General features: G+C 31.0%; 1 protein-coding gene across 1 annotated transcript in view; it reads right to left on the reverse strand.

Moving 5' to 3' along the window:
• LOC134710302 (myosin-VIIa-like) overlaps window positions 1–17,076 on the reverse strand; it is a 34,822-nt gene that overhangs the window by 3,356 nt on the left and 14,390 nt on the right. Inside the window, exons 9-24 of the mRNA XM_063570609.1 lie at window positions 16,501–16,674; window positions 15,374–15,601; window positions 13,980–14,392; window positions 13,100–13,251; window positions 12,350–12,531; window positions 11,525–11,631; window positions 10,455–10,621; window positions 10,134–10,228; window positions 8,876–8,937; window positions 8,489–8,641; window positions 6,268–6,373; window positions 5,794–5,941; window positions 2,551–2,643; window positions 2,115–2,227; window positions 1,452–1,570; window positions 261–327 (exon numbers count right to left, since the gene is read on the reverse strand). Of these exons, the coding sequence (XP_063426679.1) occupies window positions 261–327; window positions 1,452–1,570; window positions 2,115–2,227; window positions 2,551–2,643; window positions 5,794–5,941; window positions 6,268–6,373; window positions 8,489–8,641; window positions 8,876–8,937; window positions 10,134–10,228; window positions 10,455–10,621; window positions 11,525–11,631; window positions 12,350–12,531; window positions 13,100–13,251; window positions 13,980–14,392; window positions 15,374–15,601; window positions 16,501–16,674 (2,379 nt within the window). The remainder of the gene's footprint in view (window positions 1–260; window positions 328–1,451; window positions 1,571–2,114; window positions 2,228–2,550; window positions 2,644–5,793; window positions 5,942–6,267; window positions 6,374–8,488; window positions 8,642–8,875; window positions 8,938–10,133; window positions 10,229–10,454; window positions 10,622–11,524; window positions 11,632–12,349; window positions 12,532–13,099; window positions 13,252–13,979; window positions 14,393–15,373; window positions 15,602–16,500; window positions 16,675–17,076) is intronic.

The following is a 17,076-nucleotide window of genomic DNA, read 5'->3' on the forward strand; positions in this document are numbered from 1 at the left end:
GAATTGTATTCTCTGATACAAAATTTATCATGTATGTGCCGATATCACTTCAGGTCAGAGTCAACACTTTGTCCACAGTTTGTTTATTTTATTTCTCTTGAGCAGTTGTGTTTGAATTTTCGAAACTTCATAATCCGAATTATGCAGGAAATATCTGCAATTATACATTCAGCTAGCAATTTAATTATCTCACAAATATTAACTTATTACTATAACTATCTGACTTAGAATAAAAAGACCTCGAAGGCCAGCGTACTTACTGATTTCCACTCACTACCTGGCTTTTCACCATGCATTGTTTGTGGAATTAAAAACGATTGGTCCTTTCTGTAAAAGTCAGATAAAAATTCTTTTAATTACATTTCACTTGTATAATATATTAAACTATCTGACTGTATATATTATAAAACTCATGTATTGTTCAAAATATGAATACAAAAATTATTCACTCGATACATACCTAAGTTTTAAAGTTTTTATTTTGAGCGTTTACGATGATGGTAAATTAGAACGACAATAGTTTACCGATGTTCACAACTTCTAAATCGAGTAAGAATATAAAAATCAAGAAAAAAAAGAGGGAATATCATAAACTAAACGAACGATACCGGGTTAGTCTACAAATTAAAGGGACACTAGCTGTCAAATTCATGTCCACCGATTTGACTCAAATTCTCATATTGGATTTATAACAAAGTAAGACATTTATCCAAATTATAAAACAATCTAAAATAAAAAAAAATCATGGCATAGGCTTGATAATATGTAACTTCGATTTGTGTGTATTTCAGTCTGTACACCATCTAATTAACTATTGAGTTGTCCTCAGAAGACCTCCGATGACATTTGTTTCACTTTCAATGTTGTAAGCCTCAGTTCTAGGTTTTTTTTACCCCGATTTTGTTTTTTTCAATCGATTTGTGAGTTTGGAACAGCGGTATACTACTGTCGCCTTTATTTGATATTCTTTTCGTTTAAATAACTTGTCACGCACAATTCATGCGTTATCCATCTCTAGCTAAGGGGTTCGTTCAATTGAAGTTCACATGAATACGGTTTCAATGAGGTAAAAATATTCACTTGAAATAATCCAGGAACTAAGGCTTCGAATCATCAGATTTTAGCCTAAACCGTTTAAGCTACATATATTAATTGTTATGTCTAATACCGGTATTTATCATTTGGATAATCACGTAATCATACATAAAAAGAATTTTGCATTCCCATAAAACAACCCATTCCCCTTGAAAATGAAAAATGTCAAAACAAGCTTAAGAAGGTGGCGTTCAATCAACATCCATTTATTGATTCAATTACTAGTAATTGTTAACAGTCGAATGTAAATGCTAAAAAGCGATGAGTAAAGAAAGTTGAAAATCAACAAAAGCACTTTCAAACATTAGTGTCATAATGTCATAAAATAAGTCCAAAATATCAATGCAGACACTTACTCTAAATTCTTTAAAGCAGTCATATCCTGACCATGCTGAGCAGTGTATAACAAAGATGACAGTTTCACAGTTTCCTCCATTTTACATTTATGATAGCCGCGAAGGTAATTTGGCACTTCCTGAAAAAAAAATGTTGAATTAATCATCCATGCTTGACTATTGGATCATTTATTTATACTATACCTTCGAGAGTTTTACTGACGTCATCACTAGTTGGTCGTCGGTAGTGGAAAATTTGATTCAAAGATTATACTGAATATTTTCTTATGTTCTAACTACAAACCCGACTCCCAAAGTTGACCTTCCAAACCAGAATGTGTTTGTTTTAATATGGGCAACACGACTGGTGCCACATGTAGATCAAGATCTGCTAAACCTTTCGGAGCACATTGGTAGGGATCGAGTTGCTCAGCCTTTCTATGTTGTGTTCTGTGTACTTTTTTGTGTCTGTTTTTTTTTTCTTTTTTAGCCATGACGTTTTCAGTTTATTTTCGGTAGAAAATAGTCGATTTGTTATTTTGAAAACGTCGTAACAACACAAAAGCACAATTAATCACAGAGCAAAAAAAATAATGTATTTTTGATTTTGAATAAAGGATGATTTTGATTGTAGAATTCATGAACTACCCAATTTGAACATTTAAAATGAATTTAGTGTGTTACCTGTGGAAAATGAAATTCAACATCTGATAACACCTCCTCTCCTGGAACAGCATCAACCCACAGCTTCTTCATAAAGAATATAGTAAGATCCACTTTCTGTGTAGTGCTTGATGCTAAAGTAAAATTACAAGACGGAGTATGATTAGTAATAGTTACAAAGCAAGATCGTAACAGTTTAAAGCTTACTCTTTAGAAAAAACAGTTTGATATCAACACTGAGAGATCCTTATGATCAGTCAAAGTCGTTAAATACAAAATATAGTGTTTTGTTATTAAAATACTGTACAATGATTTTCGTTGAGTACCTTTCTATGGGTAAACATTATCTATAAGAAAGATTCAATAAGTTTGAATAGGTTTCAATTAACAGTTATTTCATACATATTTGTGTTTTGGTTTTTGTAAATGGTAAGACTCATTAAGATATCGTACTTACTTCCTGGCGAAATTGGTTCCGGTTGCCGTAACCAAAACCTTTCTACGTGTGTAAGAGCATCCATGAAATATTCTGTTTCTCTAGCATTTATCACTAAAATAATAATAAAAAGAGGTGAATAAATTTAACTATTTAATTATAAAATTATTTGAAAGTTAATTTATTTTTGAAATATTTAAAGTATATTCCTTTTGCTGTTACAAAATAAACAAAGTGAAATTTCGAGTACTATTATGATATTGATATTTTCAAATTCAAAATAATATTTTCCTGTATTTACTCTTAAAATTTTGGTCTTATCACATTGTTTTGCAGTAAAATTAAACATTTCATTAGTCTCGAAGAAGGAACCTTGGCATTGCTGGAGGTCATGTTTTTTCTTTGACTGTTTATGACGTCTTTACACTAAATCCATTGGATGTTGGATGTGTGCAGATTGATAATTTAGTCTCAGATGCATGATATTTTTTTATTAGTGGTAAGTGGCTTTGAACTAGCTGTCAGATAACTGCGAGTACTCTCAGATCTGAAGTGTCTTTTTGTTGTTGGGATGTACACGTCCAATTGTTTTTTTGTCCATCTGATTAGTTTTTTAAATGATTTTTATAGTTCCTTCTGATGTTGTACTGTTATACCACTGTCCCAGGTTAGGGGAGGGTTGGGATCCCGCTCACATGTTTAACCCCGTCACATTATTTATGTATGGGCCTGTCCTAAGTCAGGAGCCAGTAACGCAGTGGTTGTCGTTTGTTATTGTGTTACAATATTTGTTTTTCGTTCATTTTTTTACATAAATAAAGCCGTTAGGTTTCTCGTTTGAATTGTTTTACATTCCCATATCGGGGCCTTTTATAGATGACTATGCAGTATGTGCTTTACATTGACCTAATGGTTTACTTTTTTTTAAATTGTTATTTGGATGGAGAGTTGTCTAATTGGCACTCACACCACATCTTCCTATATATATTTGCTCATTGTTGAAGGCCGTCAGCTATAGTTGTTAATGTCTGTGTCATATTGGTACCTTGTGGACAGTTGTCTCATTGGCAATCATACCACATCATATTTTTGATATTTAAAACAGTAAATGTTGCTTTTCCAAAATTTAGAAAACAATAAAATACAAGTATTCTTATATTTCTTTAATACTGTGTCTCCATTTTCGATAAATGCAACTACTTAACAATGGGTTGCATATTGTAAAGAGTTTTACGTAACAATTATTGATAATTTTCTAATTGATGCAATAGTACAATATATTTATCAATATTTTTCCATCTGAGTGTGAAAGAAAATGATAACGTTGACCATTAATTACAGGGTGCTTAAACATAGAAATGACGTGCAACATTAAGTTTATTTCTTTATAATACACAGATAAGCTTTCACTTAGTTTATTTGACAGTTGTAGTGTTTGAATACAATTTTAATAGAAATTCAAAAATATTTTCAAAAATATGATACATACATTTAAAACGTGCAAAATAATAAAATATACATGGTGCAACTCGATATTGTTTTTGCTAATAAAATGACAAGACTTTTCCTAGATAATATTTGTAATGAATGATGCAGATACGTGTAGCATACACTACTAAATGATGTCACGTTTTTTTTTTATTGCTAGCATTAAACAGCAACACACCAAAAGCTACTCAAGATGAGAACATATTAAAAAGGTAACGATAACTGCTTGTTTGTGAGAATGAAACTCCGTGTAAATATTTATGTATTGCTTCATATACAAGTACCTCTGCAATATTTTCATTCCATATATTATATGTGTTTGATTATAATCCTGTATAACAAGCAATGATCAACGCCTTTATTTTATTTATTGTATCTTAAGTCACATGCACCATAAACTTCTGAATCAGATGAAATATCTACACCACAGGCGGATCAATGAAAGTAATATATATTTTATGATTGTCACCATACCTAGCAGTTAAATTATATACACTTTTCAAATGAATATACTATAGATATTCGATAAATGGTGGATCTTAAAAAAAAATCAGTTCACATTTTTGTATATGTCAATATGCTGGAATTATAGACGTCCGAATTTTAAATCTTAGCCTTCATATACTGTTATTCAAAATGAGATCGCACTTGTATGCTTGCTTATCATTATATCATTTAGTTTGGTTGAACACTTCTATATGCTTTCTGCATAATCGTTATGTAGAAACTTCCAAAGCCCATATGTTTGAAATAAAAAATACACAAATTGTTAGCGGGTCAAAATTAAAGAAGTCTTAAATAAACGGTAAAAAAATGAATATTGTCATCTTTGTCTGGGGATGTAATAAATGTATAGTTTTCATCTAATAAAAATTTTTCATTTCGTTTCTAGAAAAACTATATGTCTAAAACATACATTGAGTTCAACTAAAGTCATAGTAGTAAATAAAAGAAGAATTAATTAGTATGTATGAAGAATATTTAAAAATGATGATCGTTTCTGTCGTTAGTATTATGAAAGAAATGACTGTAATGGTTTTATATCTATGGAGAAATTACCAAAAAACGTGACGCACACTGAAAACCACGCGTAGCTTGTTACACTAAATTGTTAACCACATATTTTTTATGTTATTTTCAATAGACAGAAAAAACATTTCAGTCAGTCATTAAAACTCCATTCTTAATTCCATTTTGAAACGGAGTAAATCATGAAAAAACGTTGCTGACGACATGGTCACATAATAAAATGAGCTGATAGACAAAACACTGTCAGCCAATCAGAAGACGCGTGAAAATTTCACGATACCATATCACGTATATGCATACTTTGCTGGTCAGGTAAATGAAGCATGCAGGAATAAGAAATTGCATGCAGATATTAATGATTTAATCATTGAATTGATTTCATTTTGAAAATTTAAGAAATCTAAGATAGGCAAGCTCTACATCATGAAGAATTTCGATAGTATTTTTGTTGAGTATTTTAAAAATCAAATTAAAACTAAAGCCATGATGGTTATTTTTCTTTTAATATCCACCAAATAGTAAATGTACGTACTGTGTTTTAAAGAGTGCACTAAATTTTAAATATATTCTTTCTTCATGTCTAATATGTTTATAAAATTAATTAAAACAAAACAATGATCATATTTAACAGCCTACTTAAACATTCAAAAAATATCAGTTTAGATAATGAATTTTGCAATGAAACTTAAGTGTACCAAAAACACAGTCACAGTACATTGAATTAGAGTGAGGGTGAAGAATACGAACACACAGCCAAAGATGATGAGTAAAGGTTGGAACCTCTGTCTTGTAATCCAAAGAATATCCCGTAGTCTTCTGCAACTGCAAGGCCAAGTTTGTTAGCAATCATGTTTCGAAAGCTTCCCACTCTTTCTGTTGGTTCAATGTCAAACGTCTGTATAACAACAAACATAATTTAAATTCACTGCATATAGTCAAGTCAAATATAATTATTGCTGAAAACCAAAGGGATTTGAATCATATAACTTACAATTATCAAAACAAAAACTTGTATGAGAAAATTTAGCACTATCTATATCTATATCTCTATTTTGAAATTTTATGGAAACATTAGATTTGAGTTATACATTTAAAGATGCAGAATTGGAAATGCGACGACTATGAATATCGTCGATACTTATCGTTGGTAAACACATTTGAGTTGAGTTAACCATAACATATTTGTATAACATGTGCTCATGATGTTAAATACTATAGTACCTGCTGTTCTCCAAATGGAAACCGTATCTGAATAGAAATCTTTTGAGTAGTATAGCTGAACGATTCATGTTCCCTTGTATGAGGAGGATAACGTCTACAGCCATCTCTGGAAATATATAATATGAAAATAAAAATAGATGGCATGACAACAGCGTTTGAATGCTTATTCTTTATTCATGATCATCACAGCTAAATTGAAAATGAAAAACTATTCCTTACTTGTTTTTATCTATGTTTATATCTGATATTTTCAAAATTTATATTGAAACAAGTATCAATTTTTCCTAAAACAATTTAAGATATTTTCTGTTCATTCATTATAATTGTGGTAAACTGAAGACGATGCCAGTTAGACGAATTATAGTCATGTAATATTTTCCATGGTAACCAAATAATAATACATGTAAGTAAGTATAAGTGTTTATAAAAATCCCTGAATGGTATTGCCACATTTGGGGTGATATATGGGTTGATCAGCCATGTGCATTTCAGTATATTTGAAATCCATCACCTTACACAAGAAATTGTTTGACATTCACCATTTCAACATTATTTATTGTGACTTCCCCCCATTGCAGCATTTTTGATTGTGACTCTTTTAATTCTATTACGAAGTAGTGATAGTATATGGCAATGTACAAACTTCAATAATTATAGGTAACACTATAGGCTCAAAATGATAGGATAACATTAATATTATAAAAATAGAAAGCTCAACTTGTTGAGTAAAATGTAAATTGTAAATTTCTATAAAAACAACTACTAAATTACATTCAAAATTATTTCTTTAAATATTAAAAATCAAAAACAGCAATTGCCTAAATACTACACTACTTCTAAATATAACTGCCTGGCAAATCGCAAAGCAATACTTGCCTGCATTTTGTCACTCCAAATCTAAATAACCATAGCACAATTATTTTAATATCTTCTTGAATTGTCAGTAAAAGAAGTTCAATCTACCAATAAGGGCTTATATATCTTAATAAGGAATTTAGTGGCTGTATACATAACAATTGAATTCTTTCGCCTACAAAACCATCTTTTTACCGTGGACGGTCAAATACATTTTAATTTTTATTCTCTCGTTCTAAAGTAATTGCCAAAAAACGATTTATTACATTAGCGACTTAGAGCAATAATAAGCGTCTTGAGTAATAAATTGGAGACACGGCATTCAATTAGTATTGTGATAATGTATTTAACTTGATATTTAGTATGTTAGTCCTTATCAAAGGTAACAGGATTATGCTTTGGTACATAAAACTAATCAGCGCCACTCGAACAGTTTTTCCGATCAAATCAAATACGACAATGGAAGGATTTAAAAATCGGAAATACCGAAAGTTGTACCAACTACAGTTTTGGCACTATACATTTCAATGATAGTTCATGTTCAAACAAATGCGCTGAATACTTGACGTCCACCAGCAGTGTCAAAGACCCAATAGTAAAAAACACTCATAAAAATACCAGGCTTTTATATGGTCAAAGCGACAACAACCCGATCATAAAGCAGACAACAACCCGATCATAAAGCAGACAACAGCCGAAGGCCACCAATGGCCTCTCAATATAGCGGCATATATTACAGAAATATATATTTTTTCACATTATAATAATAAAATAAATTTGAGAACATACTTAACAAAGAATGGTTAAGAGAATACTTGTTGAAAGATGTCATTCGTTTCTGAATACATTATAATATTTAAAACTTATTTCATAAACAAATACAGGAACTAATCAAAACTCTTCAGCAAAAACTATTGACTAACAAATATAAACATGAGCTTGCTGTAATCAGGATCCATCGTCGGATTCGTTTTTTTTTTATTAACTAGCTACAAGTTGTATTGTTATAGCATCCTTTACAAAAGAAAAGGAAACATGTAAAATAGGGAAAAATAGACGAAGAGAACATAAAACTACAGGATACAAAATAATCTACCAAACAATTTATATGCAACAACAATAAAAACACGGCATAAAAAGGTCGAGAAGATTAGGAAATTCCTGGTCAACATGTGACAGGAAAATATATGATAAATTGCAAAGGGAAATAGGACATTCTGTGTAAACGTGTTCGTGAGATTTATTCCAGACGGTCTTCTTAAATAATTACAAGACAACGAGTTTCCTGTGACATAAATAATTAACAAGCTCTTGCATCAGCCTAGCCAAAGGTTACATAAAATCTCTACTCAAATTAGTAACTTACTCCTTAGTTCGTCGCAAACTATCCAAGCAAATCTTCGCCAACTTGTGTTTGTTTCCTCGTAAAAATGCTTCACAGTGTTGGGTTAATTCATAGCTTGGGGACACAGTCGAAGTCAAGAAGTATAATAGTTTGAATCCTTTTTCTAGACTTCCCCTGTAATTAAAACAACATGATATGACATATATCATTCAACGAATTATAGAATTAAAAAAGTTTATTAGAGAATAAGAAATTATAAAAATGATTATTGATGGTGAATACATTCGACATAGTGAATTGTCTAACTAAAACCTAAAGCTTTCTAAATAAAGTTATGTTTATTTTAGAAAAAAAAAATGCCTCGATGTATTTGTAAATCTAGAAAATATATATATATATATCACTCACTTGTCAGGATTATTTGTCAGCTGTTTTATTAACTGGCAGTAAACTTCTTCTCGAATGTGACGCTGAAAAAAAACCGAAAAAAATTTTGCCAGCACACATCGTTATAACTTACAATTTGAGTACTATTAGTCAGGGGGGGGGAAAGCATAGATGATTTATTTGTATTAGAAAAAATAGAATTCTAATAGTTTTCATGCAAAAATTAAGATATGTGTCACATTATTTGGCGTTTTACAGACATAAGATAGTTATAATGCAGGACCAAAAGCAACTTGATAATTCAGATACAATAACATGCCTGTACCACTATAGCCTATCTATCAGCTTTTGTTTTATATGGAAATTGTGTTATTTATTTTGGCCAAGTTATGTACCAGTAATACATTCGAGTGCATGTCTATTTCATATTTATTAATCGACTATGGAAGTTTAACCGTATAACATAATTACGAAATTCACGTGTACGGACACAACCAAAATTTATTGAAGCCAAATACATATAACGTCCAGAAACATCGAAACTTGGTGGGATACTACAGTATAGACAAAACAGTCGAAGAGACCAAACGAGAGTGTCAATACAGAACATTAAAACAATAGAAAACCACCTGAGAGGATATACACAGACCAGTCAAACAGTCGAAGACTTTCCGATAGGGCAGATACATATTAGACAAAACAACCGAAGAAAACCAACCAAGTAGGCAACGACAGTGCAGTCAAAACAATCAAAAGGCTAAAGAGAGAACTAATACAGAATAGACAAAACAATCTATTATCAACTAAGAAGAAAATACAGATCAGTAAACAATAGAAGACCATCAGATCAAGCATTACAAAACATTCACAACAGCCTAAGGTCAACTTTGCCAGGTTTAATGTTCTTATATTGGATAAACTTATATAACTTCGAAACTGTAATGACCAAATTGTTGCATTTTTACTTTTTTGCTTAAAAGAATTTATCAATTAGGTGAATCTTGGTTTTTATCATCTTATTGTTTATTCATTCAGAATGAATGACATCATCGAAGAGAGACGATTGTTTGGTTGTTCCGTATAGGTCTTTTGGGATTTTATGATCTCTAACAAAACATTTTGGCTTTTCTAACTTTGGGTCATGAGCAAACCCGATCACGTTTATTTCGCATGGAAATCATATCCTTTGTTGTTTGTTTCATATATAAAATCTGTTAAAACAGTTGTTCATGATTTTTGGTCAAAATATTAAATCAAATAGCAACAAATAAATACTTACGCTTCTTATAGCCGGATTAATAATATAGTTATTCACTATATCTGACTCGGCAAGTCTGTCCTTATTGATAGCGTCTCCCATATATTGCTGAATAGGTTCTGTTGTCAAGGATGTTTATCAACTTATATTTCAAAAAGACATACAAAAAAATTTAAGCAGGAGGTTACAAATCAGATAACTAGTTCACAAATTAAAAGCTTACCTAGCTCTAAGTTGATTTTTACTTAACAAAGTAGTATTTCACATTTTGAAAGTTTTTAGATTATTTGCCATCACAAGATTTTCTTAAATAGTAAATACAGTACAACAATAAAAGGATATCTAAAAAGCATCGACAACTGGTTGATCGTAGTTCTTCTTTAAATGCTGTTTTGCGTAGCAATGGCTTCTTGATTGGGTCTTTTGAGAATTGCCAAGGCGTTGTTGACTTTTCTTTTCTAAAAGATACCTGTTTCAGCACCTTAGTTACAGTATTGTCATTGGTAGGTCTAGAAAAAAAAAATATTTCAATTATCGAACATATAAAAAACCTTACGGTTCTGGTTTTTATAACTTTTTTCTAAAGTGTGCTTGACAATTCATCTCTTAACGAATGTTCTTTCTATTCAACACTGTAAGAACGTCTAATATAGAACGTATAATTTAAAGCAATTATTCAGAAAAGAGCCATCAATGAGAAAGGTTAAAACAACATATCCGAGGACAGCTTGGGTACAGACGTATTGACTTAGAATTTTCGTTGAACTGTGTATACTTATAGTTTCGTTTTTATGATACAAATAATGAGACAATATAGATTAAGAGACAAAAGCCAAAGGCTTACACATTTTGTTAAAGATGTTTTTTCTTTAAAAATGTCCTGTACCAAGTCAGGAATATTGCCATTAGTATTTTATAATTCGTTTCTGTGTGTGTTACATGTTAACGTTGTTTTTCCGTTATGTCGTTTATTTTCTCTTATATTTGAGTGTGAATTCACATTACTATAAGACGTGTCACGGTACTTTTCTATCCCTAATTCATGTATTTGGTTTTGATGTTATATTTGTTATTCTCATCGGAATTTGTCTATTATGCTTAGTCTGTTTCTGTGTGTGTTACATTTTAATGTTGTGTCGTTGTTCTCCTCTTATATTTAATGCGTTTCCCTCAGTTTTAGTTTGTTACCCCTATTTTGCTTTTTTTCCATAGCTTAACGAGTTTTGAACAGCGGTATACTACTGTTGCCTTTATTTGTTCCGTTCTACTGTCTTGGTTTTTTTTATATAATTATATATATATATATCAGATTCGTTTTTGTAAGTGTTTTAATTCCTATTTAATCTATTATATGACTTAATGATTAACAGTCAGAAAAATATCAAACGAAAAACAATAGGTTAAAATCTGACCGAAAATGAACTTTGGAATACGCTTCCAGTGTGTGTTCTGTCTTTTCACTAGCTGATAAATTAATAAATACTGTTGGATCCTTTTTCAGTTGCATAGTGAGCATACCCTAAAATGTAAAAAGAAATTGAAAATTTATTAAAAACAATAAGGAAAAACTTCAGTAAATTTCAAATGAACTAATTTGACAAAATTACGTGTACGATTGAAGAGTTTTCTGCTTTTATCGTACAGATTATCACAAAATCTATACAAATAAAACTTCTGGTATGTAAGGTCAAATAATCATATCCAAGAAGGAAAATAGTATTTGCAATTTATGTTGTGTTAATCATACCATATATCTTAATAAAATTGAGAATGGAAATGGGGAATGTCAAAAAGAGACAACAACCCGACCATAGAGCAGACAACAGCAGAAGGTCCACAACAGGTCTTCAATGCAACGAGAAATTCACGCACCCGGAGGCGTCCTTCAGCTGGCCCCTAAACAAATATATACTAGTTCAATGATAATAAACGCCATACTTAAGTCCAAATTGTATACAAGAAACTAAAAGTTAAAATAATACAAAACTAACAAAGGCCAGAGGATTGACTTGGGACAGGCGCAAAAATGCGGCGGGGTTAAACATGTTTGTGAGATCTCATCCCCCCCCCTGTACCTCTAGCCAATGCAGAAAAGTAAACGCATAACAATATAAAGCTGTTTTCAAAATACAAAAAAAAACCATAAAAATAAAAAGATACAGTGTCATAATTTTTTATTTTTTTTAACAAATCAACACAAATAAATACAATAAGTTTTAACACTATGAAATATTCACCATTGAGTCAGCTGCAGGTTCATCAGGGGTAGGAAGTATGTAGAGCAAATCACGTGGCATCACACTTATCTTGTCCGTACGTTTGCACATGCCCGTAATTATATCTGCATCTATATAATTTTCGTAAGGTCCATCTAATATAACTAAATCTCCTTTGGCTACATTCACACCTATTGCACCTTCTACAAATAAAACAAAATGTTTAAATAAAACTACATCGTGAATTGATGTTTATCTTTACTTACATGAAATAGGAGAGACTCTTTATTGTGGAAGTTTTTCATTGTGTTTTTGGTTAAAAATAATATATTAGAAAGACGTTGATATGAATAAATAAATAAATTTTACTTTAAGCTATATCTAGTGAACAACAACCTGATGTGCAAACTTTTCAATTTATATTACGGTTTTTGTTAAAATATATATTAATCAAAAAGTATACAATTGTTTTTTGTTAGTTTAATGAAATAAAAGACAATTTAAATAAGACATAAGAATATATAATTGGGACAAGCAACACCAACAACGCAGAAAAACAAATTTTACGGTTCTGATTGTCCTTGAAGTTTTGGATGCTCATCAAAATTAAGGAAATTCAAAATAAATATTGCCAACACTGGTGATATAAGATTAAAGGTGTTTTAAAACAATGTATTGCTTCTTGGATATGTCAACAGTTTATATACTTAGCTAGCTATTAATCTCAAACATGAATCTTGAGGGAATCGATGCATCAACTATTTGACTTACCCAACTGGGATGAATCCTGAACAACTACAGCATATTTTGATTTCCGCTTTAATCCTTCTAAGAATTGTGTGAGATGAGAATGGAGGTCCTCTGAATGATTTGAATGCATAACATATTCCTCACCGCTCAAAGTGGTGATGGTCGTCGAATTCCTATAACATAAATTATGTCACCAATAACATTTACATGATTTAAATGATTATTGTCTTATTTTATCAAAAAAGGAAGAAGAACTATATGAATTATTTGCATGTAATTAGTTATCAAAGATACCAGGGTTATAATTTAATACGCCAGACGCCCGTTTTGTGTACATAAGACGCATCAGTGACGCTCAGATCAAAATAGTTATAAAAATCGAAATTTTGTTGATATGAAATTTACAAAATTGACCATATAATTGATATTCATGTCAACACTGAAGTGCTGACTACTTGGCTGGTGATACCCTTGGGGACAAAATAAGAGTAAAAAAGACTCATTTGAAGAAAAATACTGCTGCCATACATTTCAGTTTTTTAAAGAGATATACAGTCATTAAGTATGTGTAATACATTCGACTACGTTAACTGCAAAGTATTGCCTTTAGGGGACTGTTCCCTGAGTTTCATTCCAAATGTTTTACCCATTTCTCATTTTATACTTGAATATCTAAACCACGTTTCCGGTAACGAATTCATTATTTCAAACGAAGTTTCTTTACTCTTGCATTGCACTTAAAATTAAAGTACAGCATGTAAAAATTTAACGCAAAACAAATGAAATAGAAACAAAAATGAACAAAATATAAAAGAAATGAACGTTTTAGAATATGGATACGCTTGTTCTTAATTACGGTAGATATTTTACATATATATACATTGTATGAGACATATCATACCTTGTTCTCGATACAGTTCCAATTTCAAGAAATGTTAAATGGTTTCGCGCATTTTCTTTTTCGTCCATAATATCAATTTGTTTTGAATTTACACCAACTATTCCATTCTGTAATGTCATTGCAGGTGATATAACTTTTGATGCATCATAAAACCTAGAAAACTGCGAATGCCATTTATCCTTTGCATATGTCACAATGTCAGCTCTAAGAGATTCGGCTGTCACTTTTTTTCCTTTTGGAAATTCTTCTTTAATAGCCTTTTTCACTTGTTCTTCCCAAAAGGCCATGTCTTTTGCTTTTTTAGATTCCTCTGGAAGCCATGAATTTAAAAATGATGTCAAGTTCATTGGTTCGAAACTATCTTGAGATTCACAAAAATATCTTTGAGCCGCCATCAAGACTAGAATTTCCTCCTTAAAAATATAAAATGGAAACAGTTAGTACTATGATTGTTAGTTTTACTTTGAACTGGTAATGTCCTTAAAAGATACACTTTATTTGGGACACAGATTCTCCTGAATTTGATGTATGCTGTATACATGTAATCCCTCCACTGATGAATACCAGAAGTTGAAATTGTTAAAGAGAAAACTAAATAGGTTACAGTAAAATATATTTATTTCAGTAAAAATATTGCCATAATTGATATCTGTGTATTATCATTTGAGTCAAAACCTTGTGATTGTTTCCTGAATGTAACCATTTCTGCGTCTGTCGTACAAAATTGTTATCCTAATAGTTATGCTGAGTTTATTTACTCTTCTGGGTCGATGCCACTACAGGAGTATGTTTCTCCCTGAGGGTATCATCAGCCCAGTAGTCAGCACTCCATTTTTTGACATAAATTATCATTGACTTATGGTCATAACAATAAATTAACTGTTAATAAAACTTGATATTTTTCGAATTTCTCATAAATTTCTACCATAGGAATTGGTTACCTTAGCTGTAGATGACAAAATCTTTCGGACTTTTGAATACTAAACATTTTAACTGCGCAAACTATATAATGTTTGATTCAAGCGTCACTGCTGAGTCTTTTGTAGACAGAAGCGCTTCTGACGTACAAAATTTGAATCATTGTAGCTATAAAATATTAACTACAGTGTACCTTTAACACAAAATATTGTCTAAAAATGCATTTTTATACATCTTTCACATTTGTTGAAAAAACACAGGGAACTGCCATTTCGATATGTGTATCTATTGCAGTTTCTTTTATATCGGATATTCTAATTCTTGAAAATACGCTATGCCTGCCAATTTCTTTCATCAGAAGTACTCAAGTACCAACATACTGCGCATTCGATCAGACGTATACCAGTGCTTATTTTAAATGGCATTATAATTTTTATCTACTTATCGACAAATGTAACATTTAGAATGGTAGGTACCTTGTCACACTTGTATTCACCAACAGATATTCCTCTCATCACTTGGTGATAAACAAGTTCAGTAGAAATTTCATCCAATTTTGCATTATGCCATGGAACAAAATATTCTTTCCTGAAATAAAGTCTCCAAGCTGAACTGCTTTCTCTCATGCCCATTTGTTTTGTGTTCTGTTCGCATTCAGCAACTGCATCCATAATTCGATGCAAACCATGACCAAGGCAAGATATCTGTAGAAAACAGATTTTTACAGCACAAATTTTAAACATCAATTTATCAATTTGAGTCATAAACAACTTCAACTTACGAATAATATCATCTTTTTTGAATTAACATTAAACTTTTGTTACTCTGTATTTAGTGGGAAAATGAACAATCAATACAATAGAGTCCAAAATTAAGAATTTTTAAACAATGTTCTTAAACTAAATTTATTTTTAATACACATACATGTAGTAGAAACACATTTATTGTAAAATACATGTAGACTGATTTTGTAATAACATTGGGTTATAGATTAGATATATTTTTTCAGTGTATATTCACTTTTTATATTAATGTGACTTTTGATTGAGTTTAGCCATTGCAATTGATATCTTATAGTGTGTCTTTCTATGTTGTGATGTAACACTATTGTTTCAGAGTAGGTTAAAGGTTGATACACTTAACACGTTTAAACCCGTTACATTTGTTTGCATCTGTCCTAAGTCAGGACCCTGATTTTCAGTGGTTATCGTTTTTTGGTATGGTTCATAAGTGTTTCTCGTTTTTTATATGGATTAGACCGTTGGTTTTTTTTGTTTGAATGGTTTTACATTAGTAACTTTTTGGGGATCTTTTATAGCTTTTTGTTCGGTGTGAGCAAAGACTCCATGTTGAAGACGAACTTTGACCTATAATGGTTTAGTTTTACAAATTGTGACTTGGATGGAGAGTTTTCTTATTAGCACTCATATCACATCTTCTTATATCTTTACATATGCAAGCTTTGAAGTGCATGTTGTTTGTAGTAATGGATTGATTCCATTTTTCAACAAATCAAACTAAACTTTTGTCGTTTTTTTCAGATTACGTAAACCTTTTGGGATGATTGAATAGAACTGGAAATAATCTTTAAAGTATTGCATACCCTTTGCATCAATGTTATATATACAGAAAAGCCTGAATCATCTGTTATTCCTATTCTATCACAGATCTGATGGCAAAGTTCCTGAACAGTCGTTACAGAATCAGCAGTTACTAACATTCTGTGGTTGTTCATCAAAGCTATAGGAATTAATATTGGTTTTCCATTCTTAGCCGCCTGCAATTATTACACATTGATTAAAACACATTTGTATAACTTGTTTCCATTAATGCACAACCGTAACAGCCTTTTAAATTGTAAACATTTAAATACTTTTTGTTTATGGTCGATAAAATATACAAATTATGTATAAGAAGATGTCGGTTTATGTACTTTTTGTTTATCGTCTACTGATGGATATTAAAGGGACATAATTGTTATCTTACAAAACTTGTTAAAACCTGTCCTCTGCCAGTGACACTTTCAGTAACATTCTACTGGTTTTTTTTGGTGTTTTTTTTTTTTATGAATTCAGTGTTAATGGTAGATCTTTGATTGTTTTCGTTAAATTTTTTTAAAACAATTATTATTGTCATGTACTAAGACTGTGGCTGAGTATACCCCGCATTCCCATTTGTT

Source organism: Mytilus trossulus, chromosome 3 (assembly GCF_036588685.1).
Source record: "Mytilus trossulus isolate FHL-02 chromosome 3, PNRI_Mtr1.1.1.hap1, whole genome shotgun sequence".
NCBI classification, from domain to species: domain Eukaryota; kingdom Metazoa; phylum Mollusca; class Bivalvia; order Mytilida; family Mytilidae; genus Mytilus; species Mytilus trossulus.